General features: G+C 45.7%; 1 protein-coding gene across 1 annotated transcript in view; it reads left to right on the forward strand.

The window, feature by feature from the left end:
- Nucleotides 1-1790: 1790 nt before the first annotated feature.
- Nucleotides 1791-20997, forward strand: part of CHAF1B (chromatin assembly factor 1 subunit B) — a 49619-nt gene continuing 30412 nt past the window's right edge. The window contains exons 1-6 of the mRNA XM_044287780.1: nt 1791-1838; nt 4181-4304; nt 10824-10956; nt 19695-19812; nt 20266-20369; nt 20689-20785. Coding sequence (XP_044143715.1) covers nt 4182-4304; nt 10824-10956; nt 19695-19812; nt 20266-20369; nt 20689-20785 — 575 coding nt within the window. The 5' untranslated portion in view covers nt 1791-1838; nt 4181. The remainder of the gene's footprint in view (nt 1839-4180; nt 4305-10823; nt 10957-19694; nt 19813-20265; nt 20370-20688; nt 20786-20997) is intronic.

Genomic DNA, 20997 nt, shown 5'->3' on the forward strand with positions numbered 1-20997 from the left:
TGCATTTTTCGACCTATAAGACAGACCCCCCCCCCCCCCCCAGGTCCTCTTAGGCCCCTTTCACACAAGCAAGTATTCATGCGTGATACGAACGCTTTGCACCCGCACGGAATCCGGACTCATTCATTTCAATGTGTCTGTGTACATGTGCGTTGGTTTTCACGCATCACTTGTGCATTGCGTGAAAAATCGCAGCATGTTCTATATTCAGCGTTTTTCATGCAACGCAAGCCCCATAGAAGTGAATGGAGCTGAGTGAAAATTGCATCGCATCCGCAAGCAAGTGCGTATGCGATGGGCTTTTCACGGATGGTTGCTAAGAGATGTTTGTATACATTCATTTTTTTATCACGCGCGTGGAAAACGCATTGGACCCACGTGATAAAAACTGAACAACTGAACGAGATCGCAGGCAAAACTGACTGACTTTGCCTGCGAAATCGCGCATTTTTCACTGAATGCATTCGCAACGCATCCAAACCTAATCCGGACACGCTCGTCTGCAAGGGGCCTTATAGGAGGAATACTAAGAAGTGCTCGTTAGTACAGTAGGACCGAGGAGCGGTGAATACAGAACTCCCTGTGCTGGCTCTGTACTTGCCGCACCTGCTGGCGCCACGCTGGCTCTGTACTCTGCTGGCGCCACGCTGTGCTGTGACCTGCGCACAGTGCGAGGACGTCGGCGTTGAGTCCCAGCAGGAAGATCAGGACGAGGGCTGGATCTCAGGAGCCGCGACCGGAACAGGAGGGGAGAGTTGATATTTTTTTTTTTGTCTGATCTGAGGTCTGATTAAAGGGGTTTTCCGAGACTTTAATACTGATGATCTATCCTCTGGATAGGTCATCAGTATCTGATTGGTGGGGGTCCGACCCCGGGAGTGGAGAAGACACCGCCGCTCCCAGCTCGCCAAGCACAGCGCCGTACATGGTATAGTGGCCGTGATTAGTATTGTGGCTCGTCACGTGAGCGATGAACGTGACGTCACCGGCCTAGGGAAAGCTGAGAGAAGGCTGCGGTACTACTGTGAGCGCCGGCGCCTTCTCGAAAGGCGGGGTCCCGGGTGTCAGACCCCCCACTGATGAGATGACCTATCCTTAGAATAGGCCGTCAGTATTAAAGTCTCAGAAAAACAGGTTTTCTGCTCAGATTTTACAGCTATTCCATGCGCCGAATCCGCACAAAAATCCACCTTCCATTGTTTTCAATGGGAATCCACGCTGTCGTCTATTCGTCCGCACACGGATTAGGCCCGTTGCATGTGGGTCAGCCCCGCGTGTGCGGTCGTATGAACTGCAGCGTGGATTTTATGCGGATTCAGCATGGAAAATGCACTAAAATCCACGCAAAAAAACTGCGGTGTGAACAAGACCTAACGGAACCTCCGCCACCTATGTGAACGAAGCCTTGAATAGCGACGGTATACCGCTCTGTTGGCCATTAGCGTCTGTCATGTCACTTATTCGTAGATTACGGTTTTTGGAGGTTTTATTGTTTTGTTTTTTAGTTTCCTGTTCCTAAACCAGAACAGAGAAATGGGGACAGCACTTCTTAAAGGCTGAAGCTGCTCAGATTATGGAAGGGGCTGGTTATGGGGCGCTCTTTGTGGTCTGTATTGTAGAGTGCGGCTTATGTGTAAGTTCCTGACAACTGAAATGTCGCTGGAAGCGGCTCTCAGCGGTTGTCGCCTTTGCTTCTCTCCGGCGGCCACACAGCGCCGCGCTGCTCCTCCCCGCCGCCAGGTGGCGCTGCTGCAGCCGCGGCTCCGAGTATCTGGACAGAAGCGCGGGCGGGAAAGTTTCTTCAGTCAAACCGTGGACGGTGCCGGTCGTGTCGTGAGGTAAGTCCCGCTTCCGGAGGGTCGCCGGCGGCTCTCAGCCCTATTATACCACCGGACCGCAGTCGTGTAGCGCTGTATGCACCTTGCAGGGTTTGGTGCAGACTGGGACGGTATCGCCTGGGTTGGATGGGGCTTATTTATAATGCGGCAGGAGCATGGCGGTGTCTATGTATGTAATAGTCTATAATGGCGTGTCTCTGAGATCAGGCGAGACGGTAACGGTCCGTTTTCATCGCTGACTGCAGCAGCATCCCTATTTTATCACATGGACTACAACTCCCAGCCTCCTCAACTGAACGTGTGGGGGATGGGGAGTGTCTGCTTGGGCTGTGTCTAATGTATGATAGGGTTTATAATCATGCTAATACGTATTTATATAGTGTGTGTGTATGCAGCAGAGCCGAGTTTGTCATGTGACACAACAATGCTCCAGATTTACATAGGACTGCAGGTAAACTCGTATTTCTGGGCCCCCACAGCTGTAGAAACTGGGGGCCCAAACTGCATCACCAGGGAAAGTATCACAGCTATCTGAAGCCTCCTATGTAAGTGTGAACAGAGCCCGAGCCCCGGGGGGCATCTATCAAAGCTTTAGGTGCCCATAGCAACCAATCAGATTCCAACTTTCATTTTCCAAAGGAGCTGTGCAAAATGAGAGGTGGAATCTGATTGGCAACTAAGCCAGTTCTACTTTACACCAGTTTGATAAATCTCCCCCAGTGTCTGGACTGGTGTCCTCTTCTAGGAGGAGATCAGGACCAGCTGTGGACATGTTTACCGCCTCTGACTGTAATCAAGGGTGCTGTTATTCACTGACAGCAAACAGGTACACAGCTGGTCCTGCTATAGGTGTGAGCTGAGCGGATCAGCGGCGGCACAGATGTCTCTGCTGGTCTAGTCCTGATACAGATGTATCCACTTCTCAGATGTGGATGGGGTTACTGCCTCTCAATGTAACCAAGAGGGTTCTCATTCAATGACAGCAAGCGTAGATCCTCACAATATGTGATGAGTATCTGATCAGCTGTTTGAGAAGGCACTGGTGCTTGCATCTCACCAAGCACAGTGCCACACATTGTATAGTGGCCGTGCTCGGTATCGCGCATTGACTTCTATGGGGCTGAGCTGCTCCTGGGTCATGTGACCGATGACTGTGTCATCACTCGGTCTAGGAAAAGCTCACAGAAGCCCCACCGCCTTCTCAAACAGCTGATCGCCTGGGGGTGTCGGAGCCCCACAGATTATTGTAAAAGCCCCCCAGACCCTTTACTGCATCTTGCCGAGTAATTGAATGACACATGAACAGGTGCCCTGAGTGAGAGTTTTGGGGAGGTGGGGGCTGTTTGCGCCCGCTCAAATTATTACCACTGTGGTCTCTAATCATGCTGGGAGTTGTAGTTTTGACAGCCTCAGCCGCCTTTCTTGCATGTACAGGGGTCCTCCAGCTCTCTTCTGACATGTGTTATAGGTAGGTATGTTGGATTTCAGCATGCCCAGTCCTTTGTTATCCACAGGGGTCCCCCCCCCCCCATTGATAACACATGCACTCAGCTTAGGGATGACTGTTGGCTGACAGCAATTTTAGTTGTATGGAAGCTTAAAGGGGTGTCTCATCACAGATAATGGGGGCACATCGCTAGGATATGCCCCCATTGTCTTATAGGTGAGGGTCCCACCACTGAGACCCACACCTATATTGAGAACGGAGCCCCCCAAGTGGTGGCTGGAGGACTCCGGTCTGGCCACCACTATGCCGGCTCCCCATAGAAGTTAATGGGAGCGTACCGCGCATGCGCGGCCCCAGCTCCCATTCATTTCTATGGGGCCAGGGAAATAGCCAAGCCAGCGCTTGGCTATTTTAGTTGGCCCCATAGAAAATGAATGGGGGGCGGCTGTGCATGCACAGTGCGCCCCTCCTTTAATTGTGGGGCTCTGTTCTTGATATAGGTGCGGGTCCCAGCGGTGGGACCCGCACTTGTGAGACAATGGGGGCATATCCTAGTGATATGCCCCTATTGTCCATGAGACAACCCCTTTAAGGGGTCACTGAGCTTTCACAAAACTTCTGATATGTTATAGCTGTTTTCAGTGGGCGTCCGAGTGGGTTTACGGTACAGCCAATGGCAGATGCTGATGGGGACAAGCCTCCCCTGCATCACGGGTGACGCAAGGGAGGCTCTTCACCCCCTGCCATTGACTATCTGGCTGCCACAGTCCAGTTTCTCTTCTGTGTTTATCACTCATCGTCCACTTTGCAGTCGCTCTGATAGATGATTACTAAGTGGCTAAGTGCACCGCACCAGGACCTGCTGTTCCGTAATCTGTCTCCTTTTTCTCTTCAGAATGAAGGTCATCACCTGTGAGATTTCCTGGCACAATCGTGAGCCTGTGTACAGCGTCGATTTTCAGCATGGCAACCACAAATATAACAGAATGGCCTCTGCCGGGGTTGATACTGCAGTGCGGGTGAGTTTATTATGTAAAAGCCCATACAGGGCGGGGGGGCACCGACAAGTCGATTTATAAATGGTGGATAAAAGAACTGGAATCCATTGATGAGCTGAATTGGCAAATATAAGGTTTGTAGATTGCAAATCCAACAACTTTCAGAGTGACATTTGTAGCTGAAAAGTCGGGCAACATTAACCACTTCAACCCCGCTAGCTAAAACCCCCTTCATGACCAGGCCACTTTTTACACTTCTGCACTACACTACTTTCACCGTTTATTGCTCGGTCATGCAACTTACCACCCAAATGAATTTTACCTCCTTTTCTTCTCACTAATAGAGCTTTCATTTGGTGGTATTTTATTGCTGCTGACATTTTTACTTTTTTTTGTTATTAATCGAAATTTAGCGATTTATTTTTTTTTTGCCAAAAAATGACATTTTTCACTTTCAGCTGTAAAATTTTGCAAAAAAAACGACATCCATATATACATTTTTCGCTAAATTTATTGTTCTACATGTCTTTGATTAAAAAAAAAATGTTTGGGTAAAAGTTATAGCGTTTACAAACTAAGGTACAAAAATGTGAATTTCCGCTTTTTGAAGCAGCTCTGACTTTCTGAGCACCTGTCATGTTTCCTGAGGTTCTACAATGCCCAAACAGTAGAAAACCACCACAAATGACCCCATTTCGGAAAGTAGACACCCTAAGGTATTCGCTGATGGGCATAGTGAGTTCATAGAACTTTTTATTTTTTGTCACAAGTTAGCGGAAAATGATTTTTATTTTAATTATTTTTTTTCTTACAGTCTCATATTCCACTAACTTGCGACAAAAAATTCTAGGAATTTGCCATGCCCCTCACGGAATACCTTGGGGTGTCTTCTTTCCAAAATGGGGTCACTTGTGGCGTAGTTATACTGCCCTGGCAATTTAGGGGCCCAAATGTGTGAGAAGTACCTTGCAATCAAAATGTGTAAAAAAAAATGGCCTGCGAAATCCGAAAGGTGCACTTTGGAATGTGGGCCCCTTTGCCCACCTTGGCTGCAAAAAAGTGTCACACATCTGGTATCGCCGTACTCAGGAGAAGTTGGGGAATGTGTTTTGGGGTGTCATTTTACATATAACCATGCTGGGTGAGAGAAATATCTTGGCAAAAGACAACTTTTCCAATTTTTTTATACAAAGTTGGCATTTGACCAAGATATTTTTCTCACCCAGCATGGGTATATGTAAAATGACACCCCAAAACACATTCCCCAACTTCTCCTGAGTACGGCGATACCAGATGTGTGACACTTTTTTGCAGCCTAGATGCGCAAAGGTGCCCAAATTCCTTTTAGGAGGGCATTTTTAGACATTTGGATCCCAGACTTCTTCTCACGCTTTTGGGCCCCTAAAAAGCCAGGGCAGTATAAATACCCCACATGTGACCCCACTTTGGAAAGAAGACACCCCAAGGTATTCAATGAGGGGCCTGGCGAGTTCATAGAATTTATTTATTTTTTGCATAAGTTAGCGGAAATTGATTTATTTATTTTTTTCTCACAAAGTCTCACTTTCCGCTAACTTAGGACAAAAATTTCAATCTTTCATGGACTCAATATGCCCCTCACAGAATACCTTGGGGTGTCTTCTTTCCGAAATGGGGTCACATGTGGGGTATTTATACTGCCCTGGCTTTTTAGGGGCCCTAAAGCGTGAGAAGTCTGGAAAATAAATGTCTAAAAATGTTACGCATTTGGATTCCGTGAGGGGTATGGAGAGTTCATGTGAGATTTTATTTTTTGACACAAGTTAGTGGAATATGAGACTTTGTAAAAAAAAACAAACAAAAAAAAATATATATTTCCGCTAACTTGGGCCAAAAAAATGTCTGAATGGAGCCTTACAGGGGGGGGGTGATCAATGACAGGGGGGTGATCACCCATATAGACTCCCTGATCACCCCCCTGGTAAGGCTCAATTCAGACGTCCGTATGATTTTTACGGATCCATGGATAGGATCCGCAAAACACATGCGGACGTCTGAATGGAGCCTTACAGGGGGGTGATCAATGACAGGGGGTGATCAGGGAGTGTATATGGGTGATCACCCCCCAGTCATTGATCACCCCCCTGTAAGGCTCCATTCAGACGTCCGTATGATTTTACGGATCCATGGATACATGGATCGGATCCGCAAAACACATGCGGATGTCTGAATGGAGCCTGACAGGGGGGTGATCAATGACAGGGGGGTGATCAATGACAGGGGGGTGATCAATGACAGGGGGGTATCAGGGAGTGTATATGGGTGATTACCCCCCTGTAAGGCTCCATTCAGACGTCCGCATGTGTTTTGCGGATCCGATCCATGTATCCGTGGATCCGTAAAAATCATACGGACGTCTGAACGGAGCCGGGGGGGGGGGGGGTGATCAATGACAGGGGGGGGGGTGATCAATGACAGGGGGGGGGGGGTGATCAATGACGGGGGGGGGGGGGTGATCAATGACGGGGGGGGGGGGGTGATCAATGACGGGGGGGGGGGGGGGTGATCAATGACGGGGGGGTGATCAATGACGGGGGGGGGGGGGGGGTGATCAATGACGGGGGGGGGGGGTGATCAATGACGGGGGGGGGGGGGTGATCAATGACGGGGGGGGGTGATCAATGACGGGGGGGGGTGATCAATGACGGGGGGGGGTGATCAATGACGGGGGGGGGGTGATCAATGACAGGGGGGGGGTGATCAATGACTGGGGGGGGTGATCAGGGGTTCATAAGGGGGTTAATAAGTGACGGGGGGGTGATCAATGACAGGGGGGTGATCAGGGGTTCATAAGGGGTTAATAAGTGACGGGGGGAGGGGGGTGTGGTGTTTGGTGCGACTTTACTGAGCTGCCTGTGTCCTCTGGTGGTCGATCCTAACAAAAGGGACCACCAGAGGACCAGGTAGCAGGTATATTAGACGCTGTTATCAAAACAGCGTCTAATATACCTGTTGGGGGTTAAAAAAATCACATCTCCAGCCTGCCAGCGAACGATCGCCGCTGGCAGGCTGGAGATCCTGTCTCTTACCTTCAGTTCCTGTGTGCGCGCGTTCACAGGAAATCTCGGGTATCGCGGGAGGACGCAATCCTGCGTACGGCGGTCCTGTAGCGGTTAATGTTGTCGCATTGCATCCAAAAATTGGATTTCGTGTTGTCACGTTGCGACACCATTGACTGTCATTACAAAATATGTGGCCAGACTTTTCAGCGATAAATGTTGCTGTGTAGCCAGATTCTTATTCCCAAGATCAGCATCTAAAATCACTTCTGCCTCGGTGCTACGGCTCCAGTAAGGTTTAGCGGCAATGGACTTATCCAAAAGCTTTTTGGTGCAGGAATCGTGGGAACATGCAGCGTGCTACTTATTTCTTTTTTTATAGTTTGTGATGTTAAAATCTATTGGCAGCGGTCACACTACATTTTTATAGCATTTTTGTAGAGCACAACATTTGCAATAATTCAAATAAATAGGCAAACAGAGATAGTGGCGCTTACTCCCAATCTATCTCTCAGTGAGGCGGCACGTCTCTCCCAGCTGTATCTAGTGCACAGAGTATATAGGACTCCGGTATTTCTGCACAAAGTGGGTTGTAGGGATAGTCCCAATTGTCCGAAATGTGGCAGCGCCGAAGCTGATCTTCTGCATATGTTATGGTCATGCCCTTCATTGACCTCTTATTGGAGAGCAATACTACATCTTGTTAATAAGGTACATAGTACTAAATTTAAAATGGATCCAAAAATTTGTATTCTGGGAGTACTGCCAGAGGAAAATTTGCAGTCTACAGTAGCTACGGGAATAGAAAGGATGCTTTATCAGGCGAGGAAGACTGTCGCAGCAAAATGGATACAGGGGATACCCCCGGAAGTACCGGAGTATGTTGCTAGAATGAATGTGGTAGTGCGTCTTGAGAGGGGTGTATACCAGAAAAGAAAATGCTTGACTAAATTTGAGGCTATTTGGGGTAGCTGGATAGATAGGTCGGGATGCTGTAGTCCTTGGCTAGCATTGACGAGGAGTGCTTTGATTGCCCGGTAAGGCTACTCGGGGGAAGTGACTGTGTACATCCTGGTGATAGGTGGAATGTGTGGTGTATGATTGTTGGTGTCTGATGTGTGATGTGTGACTGTGGACTGAGTGCCATGTCTGTATGGGAGTTTACTTACTTGGGGCTCATAGCCTGTATTGTTTATTGAGTTCAATTGAACTGGTGCCGATAGAATGAGGAGACAAGGAATTTGGAGGTAGTTATGCTCTTATTGCAATGATGTCCTGCTCTTGGAAAGTTTGGGAGGGGAGGGGGGGGGGCTGTTTATAGGGATGTTTGTTGAGGGAGAAAAACAATTAGATAGATAAAGATCTAGATCTAATGTGTATATTCCTACGATGTCTTATGGTCATGGGATGTATATTATGTAAAATGTGCATATGTAATATTTTGTACTTTTGCCTTTTGTACATGATGTCTTTTGATGACCGGATATTTGATTTGACTGTCATTTGATGATGAAAAAGGAAAATTTGATAATAAAAAAATTATCTGATTAAAAAAAAAAAATAGGCAAACATAACGTTAGAAAGTACCTATATACAGTTTGCAGGGAAACCAGTCATAATAGTGTTTGAATTGTCTTATTCAGGCATCCAGAACATTTTAATATTTTTTCCTGAACACCACACATGATTGATCCATGATCATGGATTCATTTTTCAATCACCTTATACACTGCTTGTTTCCATGGTTACGACCACCCTGCAATCCATCAACGGTGGTCGTGCTTGCACACTATAGGAAAAAAAAAAAACACCGGTCTGTGTGCGTTCCCATGGTCCCGGCCACCAGAGAGGCCGACACTTTTTCCTATAGTTTCCAAGCACGGCCTCCACTGGTGGATTGCAGGGTGGTCGTAATCATGGAAACTAGCAGTGTTTAATGTGATGGAAAAATGAATCCAGCCAGCAAAGGAGGCAGTGTGGACAATCACAATACATTAGTAAGTGCCTTCTATTAACTTTCTCTACATGATGAATGCCATTTGCTGAAGTGAGACAACCCCTTTTTAGAAAATTAAACAAAAGATGTTTTTCTTTTTTTGTCCCCATAGGGGACTTAATCATATGGTTGTTTGTTTATACCATAGACTGCAATAGTCCGAGATTTTTACTAGTTTCCTATTAAGCCCTGCTGCTTAAAGGGGTCATCCCCCTATAATGCCCCTCACACAAATTGTACTTGCCTCTCTCCCGGCACCTGCGCAGCCGCTGCTGCATCCCCCTGTCGCACGGATCAAAACATCCGGGGACGGGATGCTGCTGTTGCTATTGGCCCCAGCATCTGATGGGTTAAATCTAAATTGTTTCCAGTCATTGAGGCCACGTGCCAACTGTATTAAATGACTCGTTGCTTGTACTGGTGTCTGACACCTGTGTAAGAGTTACTGTGACCTCTCTGCCTGGGATACAGAATACTATCTGATACTGACGCGTAATCCGCACCAAAATCCATGTCAAATCCGACTTGTGTATGTAGCCTAATAGGCCGGGTGTTCTCTGGGTGAGGCAAAGCCTTTCCGCCATCTCTGCTCCCCAACATGGAAATGCCGTTCACAGCAGCTTCTATATGTAGGTGCTAATTCTGCCCTCTGATCCAGTCTAGAACTTGATGATCTCCATTGTATAATTTTTCTTGAGGACTGAAGATGCAGTGTAAAGTACAACTGGCTTAGTTGCCTATAGCAACCAATAAGATTTCACCTTTTCATTTTTCACAGCTTCTTTGGAAAATGAAAGGTGGTATCTGGTTGCTATGGGCAACTAAGCCAGCTGTACTTTACACCCCTTTGTCTTGCAGCTTGAGGAAGGGGTATTTGGAGGGTACAGCTAACACCCTTTTCATCAGCTGAAGCCGATGACTGTAGTTTGTGGTGGACGTGACAGGTTGGATCTAAAGGCGTTAAGAGAGATTGCACGCAGAACTGGAATTTCAGTAGGGGGGGGGGGCGGATTGTGAAGGTATGTTCACATATGTTGGATTTAAAAGGATTGTCCCTCACCTCAGATGGGGATAAGGATCTGTTTGGTTGGGGGTGCAACCGCTTGACCCCTCCACCAAGCACAAGATTAAAGTCTCAGTGAATAAATGGTAGCATATGTGTACTACCACTCCGGTAATCTGTTACTGCCGGTGATAGCTGAGAGCTGTAGTCGACTTCTCGTTGGCATAGGGATGAATAGAGCAGAACTGCAGATGTTTGACCCTGTTGTTGTGACAAGTGGGGGTCCCAGCAGTTGGGTCCCCCTCCCACAGATCAGATACATATCCCCCAAACCTGTAGAAAGGCAATTAGTCCTCTAAAATCTGAGTCAGTTGGCAGCCACATACAAAGTGAAAAGACCTGTGGTTTGGTTGACAGTGACCTTAATGAGATCTATGGCCCAGACAATAACAGACGTTTTAATTTTTTAGAGACTTGATTATTCCTTTTCTTTCTTTTGTCAGCTATGGAAGGTGGAGAAAAATGAAGAAGGGAAAGCAGTGGTAGAGTTTCTAGCCAGTCTCTCTCGTCACACCAAGGCCGTCAACGTTGTGCGATTCTCCACCAATGGGGAGATCTTGGCATCAGGTGGAGATGGTAAGGTTCATTTTACAGTTTCCGCTTTCAAGTTCGTGTGGTTTGTCATTGGTTTCTTCTAATGTGGAATGTAAAATTGTTGCTTGACCTAAAAGTTTACCGTTGCTTTGCTGTTGGGTACAGGCTATTGCTCCCTGTTATCAGCTGTCTCCAACCGGGTCAAAGCCCCACTGTAATGTTATTCAGTAGGATTAATGATGCGTAGTGTAGGAAGACTCGCCTTGATCGCGGCTTTAACCCATTGCCACGTCACACCATACTATTACATTGCTCAGGGACTGTGCCTGCATCAACAGCAGTAATATTCAGTGCGCAACCTGTTGCAGCTGCTGGGATTGGAGTTCACAGCATAATGTAAGTACAGTACTGTGGACCTGCGATCAGCGAGGAAGGTCAGAGGAGCGATGTTCGCTCTGGGAAATGGAGCAAACTCATCTGTGTGGAATTAGCCTTAGGACGCTTTCAGACGAGCAAGTGTCACCTTCCAGACTCGAAGCGCAGCACCAGTCTTAAACTTCCAGCACTGCCGGGGTCACATAGCATTATAGTGAACTATGATGTTTTGTAATCCTTAGGCCTCTTTCACACGAACGATACGGATTGGCTTCGGGTGCGTTCAGTGAAACTCGCACTATTTTGCAAGCAAGTTCAGTCAGTTTTGTCTGCGATTGCGTTCAGTTTTTTCAGCGAGGGTGCAATGCGTTTTGATGCCTATTTCATGCACGTGATAAACTGAAGGTTTACAAACATGTCTTAGCGACCATCAGTGAAAAACGCATTGCACCCTCACTTCCGGATGCAATGCGTTTTTCACTGAAGCTCCATTCTCTTCTATGGCGCCAGGGCTGCGTGAAAAACACAGAATATAGAACATGCTTTTTCAGGCAACGCAGAACTGATGTACACAGACCCACTGAAATGAATGGGTTAGGATTCAGTGCAGGTGCTATGCGTTCACGTAACCAATCGTACCTGCGTGGAAAGCTCACTCGTGTGAAAGCGGACTTAGACGTCTGGAATGTATTGGATAACTGTGAAATATTGCTGTCAGTGTTATCCAATACATTCCAGAACTGTAAGGGTTACATAACATCATAAATCAATATAATGCTATGCGACCCCAAGCAGTGCTGGAAGTTCAGGACGGGAGCTGCGCTGCGAGTCTGGAGCGTGACACATTCGCTAGTCTGATAGCGGCCTTGGAGAATTTCTGTATCTACTCTGAAAAGGCCTGGCTTAGCCGGAAATGTCGTCCAAGAGGCAACCTTTTGCTCCAAAAACTGCACCACAATTCTGGTGTAAAATTCTCAAAGCAAGCCAACTAATAGTTGGTATAGAGTCAGTCGGTGTCTACACCTGCACCAGATTTCTCATCCTGCCTGTGATCAATGCAGGTCTAGACAGCACAGGTTTTTGGTCATCTAGGACTAGTAACTCTGCCCTAATATATGGAAGTTCTTTGAACAGTCGCAAAAAAATAAATATTGCCCAAAAATAAAATGCAGCCAGCAGTTGAGAAATGTTAACGCTGCTTATTTACAGGGGTTGGTAAATGGATCCCGTCTCCAGGTTTTACACTCCCAAACAGTTCACACCATGCTGCAAGCCTTGCCGATACCATTCTAAAATTAAAACTGTTAATTCCCAGTAGCCCTGGATAACTTACAAAAAGTAGTACAAATTTTGCATGATGGATGCAAACTACTTCAGTGTTCACTGGGTGTATCCAGACCGTGCAAGTATCCTGGTCTGTTTCTAATCCAGTCACTTATACTGTGACATGGATGACACCTCCTACATCACCCACAAGCCATTCTGTACAGCAGCTGGCAAAATCACACTGGGGGGAGATTTATCAAACTAGAGAAAAGTAGAACTGGCCGAGTTGCCCATAGCTTCCACAGCTATCTGCTTCCACCTTTCATTTTCCAAAGGAGCTGTGAAAAATGAACGGTGGAATCTGATTAGTTGCTATGGGCAACAATGCCAGTTCTACTTTACACCAGTTTGATCAAATCTCCCCCAGTGTGTCTTGTTTGCCCTGTTTTGGATGGGGTAACGTGTCCATACACCAGACCTGATGTAACTTCCAGGTTATCGACTTCAGCAGTTAGTTGGCTGACAGCCTCAACTGAGGGCACTAGCAGGCATGAAGTTACACCGTGTTCAATGGATGTAATACACACTTCAAAATGGTATTAATAAAAACTACAGATCGTCCCGCGAAAAATGAGCCCCCACACAGCTCAGTAGATGTAACTATAAGAAAGTTATGGGGATCAGAATATGGTGATGTGAAAAAAATATATTTTCAAGTTTTCATTTTATTTATATATAAAAACCTATACGTATGTGGTATTGTAATTGTACTGACCCAGAGATTGAAGGGCACAGAGCGCTGTAGGGACAAAACCTGTGAAACAGTGGAGGAATATTTTTTATATTTTTTTTCACCCCATTTAAAAAACATTTTTCCCGCTTTCTACTACATTGTATGCGATATCAAATGGTGCCATTAAAAAGTTCTACTTGTTCCCCCCCCCCCCAAAAAAAAAAGCCCTCATGGATGCGTAGATGGAAATATGAAAGATAGGGAAGAAAAATGAAAAACCTCCGGTATCCTAAGGGTTAATATTCCTTTTAAGTCCCAGCCAATTATTAAAATAAAAACATAGCCGTGTTTAACCACCTCCCGACCGCTGTACGCGTATATGCGTCCGGGAGGTGGTTGCTTTATTCCTCCTGGACGCATATACGCGTCTTCTCGTGAGACGCGAGATTTCCTGTGAACGCGCGCGGGCTCACAGGAACGGAAGGTAAGCGAGTGGATCTCCAGCCTGCCAGCGGCGATCGTTCGCTGGCAGGCTGGAGATCCGAATTTTTTAACCCCTAACAGGTATATTAGACGCTGTTTTCATAACAGCGTCTAATATACCTCCTACCTGGTCCTCTGGTGGTCCCTTTTGTTAGGATCGACCACCAGAGGACTCAGGTAGGTCAGTACAGTCCCACCAAACACCACACTACACTACACCCCCCCCCCCCCCCGTCACTTATTAACCCCTGATCACCCATGATCACCCCATATAAACTCCCTGATCACCCCCCTGTCATTGATCACCGCCCTGTCATTGATCACCCCCCTGTCAGGCTCCGTTCAGACGTCCGTATGATTTTTACGGATCCACGGATACATGGATCGGATCCGCAAAAAGCATACGGACGTCTGAATGGAGCCTTACAGGGGGGTGATCAATGACAGGCGGGTGATCACCCATATACACTCCCTGATCACCCCCTGTCATTGATCACCCCCCTGTCATTGATCACCCCCCTGTAAGGCTCCATTCAGACGTCCGCATGATTTTTACGGATCCGATCCATGGATCGGATCCGTAAAAATCATGCGGACGTCTGAATGGAGCCTTACAGGGGGGGTGATCAGTGACAGGGGGGTGATCACCCTGATTACCCTGATCACCCCTGTCATTGATAACCCCCCTGTAAGGCTCCATTCAGACGTCCGCATGCGTTCTGTGGATCCGATACATGTATCCATGGATCCGTAAAAAATCATGCGGATGTCTGAATGGAGCCTTACAGGGGGGGTGATCAGTGACAGGGGGGTGATCACCCTGATTACCCTGATCACCCCCTGTCATTGATAACCCCCCTGTAAGGCTCCATTCAGACGTCCGCATGCGTTCTGTGGATCCGATCCATGTATCCATGGATCCGTAAAAAATCATGCGGATGTCTGAATGGAGCCTTACAGGCGGGGTGATCAGTGACAGGGGGGTGATCACCCTGATTACCCTGATCACCCCCTGTCATTGATAACCCCCCTGTAAGGCTCCATTCAGACGTCCGCATGCGTTCTGTGAATCCGATCCATGGATCCGTAAAAAATCATGCGGATGTCTGAATGGAGCCTTACAGGGGGGGTGATCACTGACAGGGGGGTGATCAGGGAGTCTATATGGGTGATCACCCCCCCTGTCATTGATCACCCCCCCCCCCCCCCCCTGGTAAGGCTCCATTCAGACATTTTTTTTGGCACAAGTTAGCGGAAATTTTTTGTTTGTTTTGTTTTTTCTTACAAAGTCTCATATTCCACTAACTTGTGTCAAAAAATAAAATCTCACATGGACGCACCATACCCCTCACGGAATCCAAATGCGTAAACATTTTTAGACATTTATATTCCAGACTTCTTCTCACGCTTTAGGGCCCCTAAAAAGCCAGGGCAGTATAAATACCCCACATGTGACCCCATTTCGGAAAGAAGACACCCCAAGGTATTCCGTGAGGGGCATATTGAGTCCATGAAAGATTGAAATTTTTGTCCTAAGTTAGCGGAAAGTGAGACTTTGTGAGAAAAAAACAAAAAAAAAATCAATATCCGCTAACTTATGCAAAAAAAAAAAAATTCTAGGAACTCGCCATGCCCCTCATTGAATACCTTGGGGTGTCTTCTTTCCAAAGTGGGGTCACATGTGGGGTATTTATACTGCCCTGGCTTTTTAGGGGCCCGAAAGTGTGAGAAGAAGTCTGGGATCCAAATGTCTAAAAATGCCCTCCTAAAAGGAATTTGGGCCCCTTTGCGCATCTAGGCTGCAAAAAAGTGTCACACATGTGGTATCGCCGTACTCAGGAGAAGTTGGGGAATGTGTTTTGGGGTGTCATTTTACATATACCCATGCTGGGTGAGAAAAATATCTTGGTCAAATGCCAACTTTGTATAAAAAAATGGGAAAAGTTGTCTTTTGCCAAGATATTTCTCTCACCCAGCATGGGTATATGTAAAATGACCCCCCAAAACACATTGCCCAACTTCTCCTGAGTACGGCGATACCACATGTGTGACACTTTTTTGCAGCCAAGGTGGGCAAAGGGGCACCTTTCGGATTTCGCAGGCCATTTTTTACACATTTTGATTGCAAGGTACTTCTTACACATTTGGGCCCCTAAATTGCCAGGGCAGTATAACTACGCCACAAGTGACCCCATTTTGGAAAGAAGACACCCCAAGGTATTCCGTGAGGGGCACGGCGAGTTCCTAGAATTTTTATTTTTTGTCACAAGTTAGCGGAAAATGATGATTTTTCTTTTTTTTTTCTTTTTTCCTTACAAAGTCTCATATTCCACTAACTTGCGACAAAAAATAAAAAATTCTAGGAACTCGCCATGCCCCTCACGGAATACCTTGGGGTGTCTTCTTTCCAAAATGGGGTCACTTGTGGGTAGTTATACTGCCCTGGCAATTTAGGGGCCCAAATGTGTGAGAAGAACTTTGCAATCAAAATGTGTAAAAAATGCCCTGCAAAATCCGAAAGGTGCACTTTGGAATATGTGCCCCTTTGCCCACCTTGGCAGCAAAAAAGTGTGACACATCTGGTATCGCCGTACTCAGGAGAAGTTGGGCAATGTGTTTTGGGGTGTCATTTTACATATACCCATGCTGGGTGAGAAAAATATCTTGGTCAAATGCCAACTTTGTATAAAAAAATGGGAAAAGTTGTCTTTTGCCAAGATATTTCTCTCACCCAGCATGGGTATATGTAAAATGACACCCCAAAATCACATTCCCCAACTTCTCCTGAGTACGGCGATACCAGATGTGTGACACTTTTTTGATGCCAAGGTGGGCAAAGGGGCACATATTCCAAAGTGCACCTTTCGGATTTCACCGGTCATTTTTTACAGATTTTGATTGCAAAGTACTTCTCACACATTTGGGCCCCTAAATTGCCAGGGCAGTATAACTACGCCACAAGTGACCCCATTTTGGAAAGAAGACACCCCAAGGTATTCCGTGAGGGGCATGGCGAGTTCCTAGAATTTTTTATTTTTTGTCGCAAGTTAGTGGAATATGAGACTTTGTAAGGAAAAAAGAGAAAAAAAAAAAAATCATCATTTTCCGCTAACTTGTGACAAAAAATAAAAAATTCTAGGAACTCGCCATGCCCCTCACGGAATACCTTGGGGTGTCTTCTTTCCAAAATGGGGTCACTTGTGGCGTAGTTATACTGCCCTGGCAATTTAGGGGCCCAAATGTGTGAGAAGTACCTTGCAATCAAAATGTGTAAAAAATGGCCTGCAAAATCTGAAAGGTGCACTTTGGAATATGTGCCCCTTTGCCCACCTTGGCATGCAAAAAAGTGTGACACATCTGGTATCGCCGTACTCAGGAGAAGTTGGGGAATGTGTTTTGGGGTGTCATTTTACATATACCCATGCTGGGATGAGAGAAATATCTTGGCAAAAGACAACTTTTCCCATTTTTTTTATACAAAGTTGGCATTTGACCAAGATATTTTTCTCACCCAGCATGGGTATATGTAAAATGACACCCCAAAACACATTCCCCAACTTCTCCTGAGTACGGCGATACCAGATGTGTCACACTTTTTTGCTGCCAAGGTGGGCAAAGGGGCACATATTCCAAAGTGCACCTTTTGGATTTCACCGGTCATTTTTTACACATTTTGATTGCAAAGTTCTTCTCACACATTTGGGCCCCTAAATTGCCAGGGCAGTATAACTACGCCACAAGTGACCCCATTTTGGAAAGAAGACACCCCAAGGTATTCTGTGAGGGGCATGGTGAGTTCCTAGAATTTTTTATTTTTTGTCGCAAGTTAGTGGAATATGAGACTTTGTAAGAAAAAATAAAATAAATAAAAATCATCATCATTTTCCGCTAACTTGTGACAAAAAATAAAAAGTTCTATGAACTCACTATGCCCATCAGCGAATACCTTAGGGTGTCTACTTTCCGAAATGGGGTCATTTGTGGGGGTTTTCTACTGTTTGGGCATTGTAGAACCTCAGGAATCATGACAGGTGCTCAGAAAGTCAGAGCTGTTTCAAAAAGCGGAAATTCACATTTTTGTACCATAGTTTGTAAATGCTATAACTTTTACCCAAACCATTTTTTTTTTGCCCAAACATTTTTTTTTATCAAAGACATGTAGAACAATAAATTTGGCGAAAAATTTATATATGGATGTCGTTTTTTTTTGCAAAATTTTACAGCTGAAAGTGAAAAATGTCATTTTTTTGCAAAAAAATCGTTACATTTTGATTAATAACAAAAAAAGTAAAAATGTCAGCAGCAATAAAATACCACCAAATGAAAGCTCTATTAGTGAGAAGAAAAGGAGGTAAAATTCATTTGGGTGGTAAGTTGCATGACCGAGCGATAAACGGTGAAAGGAGTGTAGTGCCGAAGTGTAAAAAGTGCTCTGGTCATGAAGGGGGTTTCACCTAGCGGGGCTGAAGTGGTTAAGAAATAACCTTAACCTATGGGGGCTAATCACTAGCTCACAGATCCAGGAGGCAGCATTTGAATAGTGACAGTCTAAAAAGAGATTTCCGCTTTATCTGCAGTCACTTATGCATGGCAAAAGCAGTAAGTAGATTTATTATAACTGTACCGGGCCTCTTCAACAAATTGCCTTGAATTAAAAGGTGATTATAGATGTGTGTCTGTCAGATGTTCTGCGTTTCTGTAGATATCTGGAGTAGGGTTGTTGCAGGTATCGAAATTTCGATACCCAATCGATACTTTTGTCCCGGTATCGATACGATACCGGGATTTCCGTTTTTTCGATACTGGGCTGCGCTTCTGCGCAGCCTAGTATCTCTGAACATGAGCGCGCTGCTATCGGCGCGCTCATGTTCTCTCAGCAGCACGGGGAGAAGGAAGCTGTCCTCCCTCCCCCTGTGCTGCTGCCGCCGCTGCCACCAATGAGAAGAGAGGGGGGGGGGCGCGGGCGCACTGCGCCACCAATGAGGATAGAGGGGGGGGGGGGGGGGGCGGGCGCACTGCGCCACCAATGAGGATAGAGGGGCGGAGGAGGGGCGGGCGCTCATATAATGCAGACGGTGGATCCGTTCAGAACGGATCCGTCTGCATTATATTGTAAAAAAAAATTCTAACTGTGAAAGTAGCCTGAACGGATCCGTCCAGACTTTTACATTGAAAGTCAATGGGGGACGGATCAGTTTGAAGATTGAGCCATAGTGTGTCATCTTCAAACGGATCCGTCCCCATTGACTTCCATTGTAAACATTGTAAGTCTGGACGGATCCGCTTGCCTCCGCACGGCCAGGCGGACACCCGAACGCTGCAAGGAGCGTTTAGGTGTCCGCCTGCTGAGCGGAGGACAGACGGTGCCAGACTGATGCATTCTGAGCGGATCCGCATCCACTCAGAATGCATTAGGGCTGGACGGATGCGTTCGGGGCCGCTTGTGAGCCCCTTCAAACGGAGCGGACACCCGAACGCTAGTGTGAAAGTAGCCTAAGGGGGGAAATGGTTATTAAATAAAAAGTGTAAAAAAAAAAAGTAAAAAAACCCCCCACCAAAATATGAAGTATAAATGACCCCCTTTTCCCAATTTCACATATATAAAATATATAAATAATAAACATATTACATATCGCCACGTCAGAAAAGTCCAAACTATTAAAATATAAAAAAAAATCTAGGTGGTGAACGTCGGAACAGAAAAAAATTAATAAAAACTGCGCGATTCGCCATTTTTAAACATGCGTAATGCACGTGGCTTTTTTGGTTTATTTTTTTTCGCGTGGTATCGAATGGTAGAGTATCGCAATACTTTTTCATGGTATCGAAACCGAATCAAAAATTTTATATCGCAACAACTCTAATCTGGAGTGTATATGTGTGTGTGTGTGTGTAGATAGATTATTATTATTTTTTTTTCCAGATGCAGTAATATTATTATGGAAACTAAGTGAAAGCAAAGAGGTGGAATCTACTCCTTTTAACGAAGAAGAGGAGACTGAGTTGAGCAAGGAGAACTGGACTGTATTTAAGTCTCTGAGGTATCTGTTTTTCTATAAACCCTCGGGAGAGGGGGAGACATTCTTTTCTGTTCTAGACCCACTATTGGTTTCCTTACAAATGCGTATGCAGGATACTGATCTAAATACTGCCTGTGAAAGTGGGATTGGGGGTACTACGTGGAGAATATTTAAAGTGGCGCCGTACAAAGGTTTTGATCGGTGGGGATCTGAGGACTGAGACACCCCCACACACACACACCGCTCGCTAGAGAGAGGGGGTGTGTAGAAAGCCTAATTTTGTCAATTTGAAGCACTTTTTAGACATATCATAGGCGCAAACGCATTATGAATCGGAGCCATTGTGTGAACAGAATATATAAAATCTGTGATAATTGTTTTTTAGTTTTTTTTATGCAGCCTTATTTTTTTATCCTGGCAAAAGGGAAAGGCTAATCTAAGTGTAAACCTAAAATTATCGACTAAACTTTGCAGGGGTCACTTGGAAGATGTGTACGACATTAGCTGGACACAGGACAGCAACTTCATGGTTTCAGCGTCTGTGGACAATTCGGCTATTATGTGGGATGCTGTTAAAGGTGGGATTTTATTAGTTATTTATTATTATTAGTCAATGCACAATGTTTACCATGCAATGGCACTTTGATGTGACACGAAGCTGAAGACAAAACCTCGAAAAAAACTTTGAAGCCAGTCTGACAATTTTGATGTATTTAGCAATTAGATCTTCACGGATTCACTTCAAAGATTCATTCAGCAATAGGTAGTATACATATTTATATGTAGTTAGGGGAAATAACTTCTGATCTATCAGTGAATATACTCCAGTAAGTGTAATAGGATACTGGGGGTACTTCAACATTTGTCCATAATGTGCACTTGTCCCTTCTGTTGTAGGTCAGAAGATGTGTATATTTAATGAGCATAAGAGTTATGTGCAGGGGGTCACCTGGGATCCTCTAGGACAGTACATTGCAACGCTAAGCTGTGACCGGTAAGTCATTCTGTGCATGTTGCTATTTGGTAGTAGGGATGAGCGAACCTCAGGTTCGTGTTCTAGTCTAATTCCATTATCAAGGAATGCCAAACGGAAGCCTTTAAGAGGCATTCCATCATAATAGAAGTCTATGGGCAGCTTAACGGACAGGACTCCTGCATAATGGAAACCAAGCGGATCAGTTATGCTGCCCATAGCCTTGTATTGCG

The sequence above is a fragment of the Bufo gargarizans genome, chromosome 3, assembly GCF_014858855.1.
Source record: "Bufo gargarizans isolate SCDJY-AF-19 chromosome 3, ASM1485885v1, whole genome shotgun sequence".
Taxonomy (NCBI): domain Eukaryota; kingdom Metazoa; phylum Chordata; class Amphibia; order Anura; family Bufonidae; genus Bufo; species Bufo gargarizans.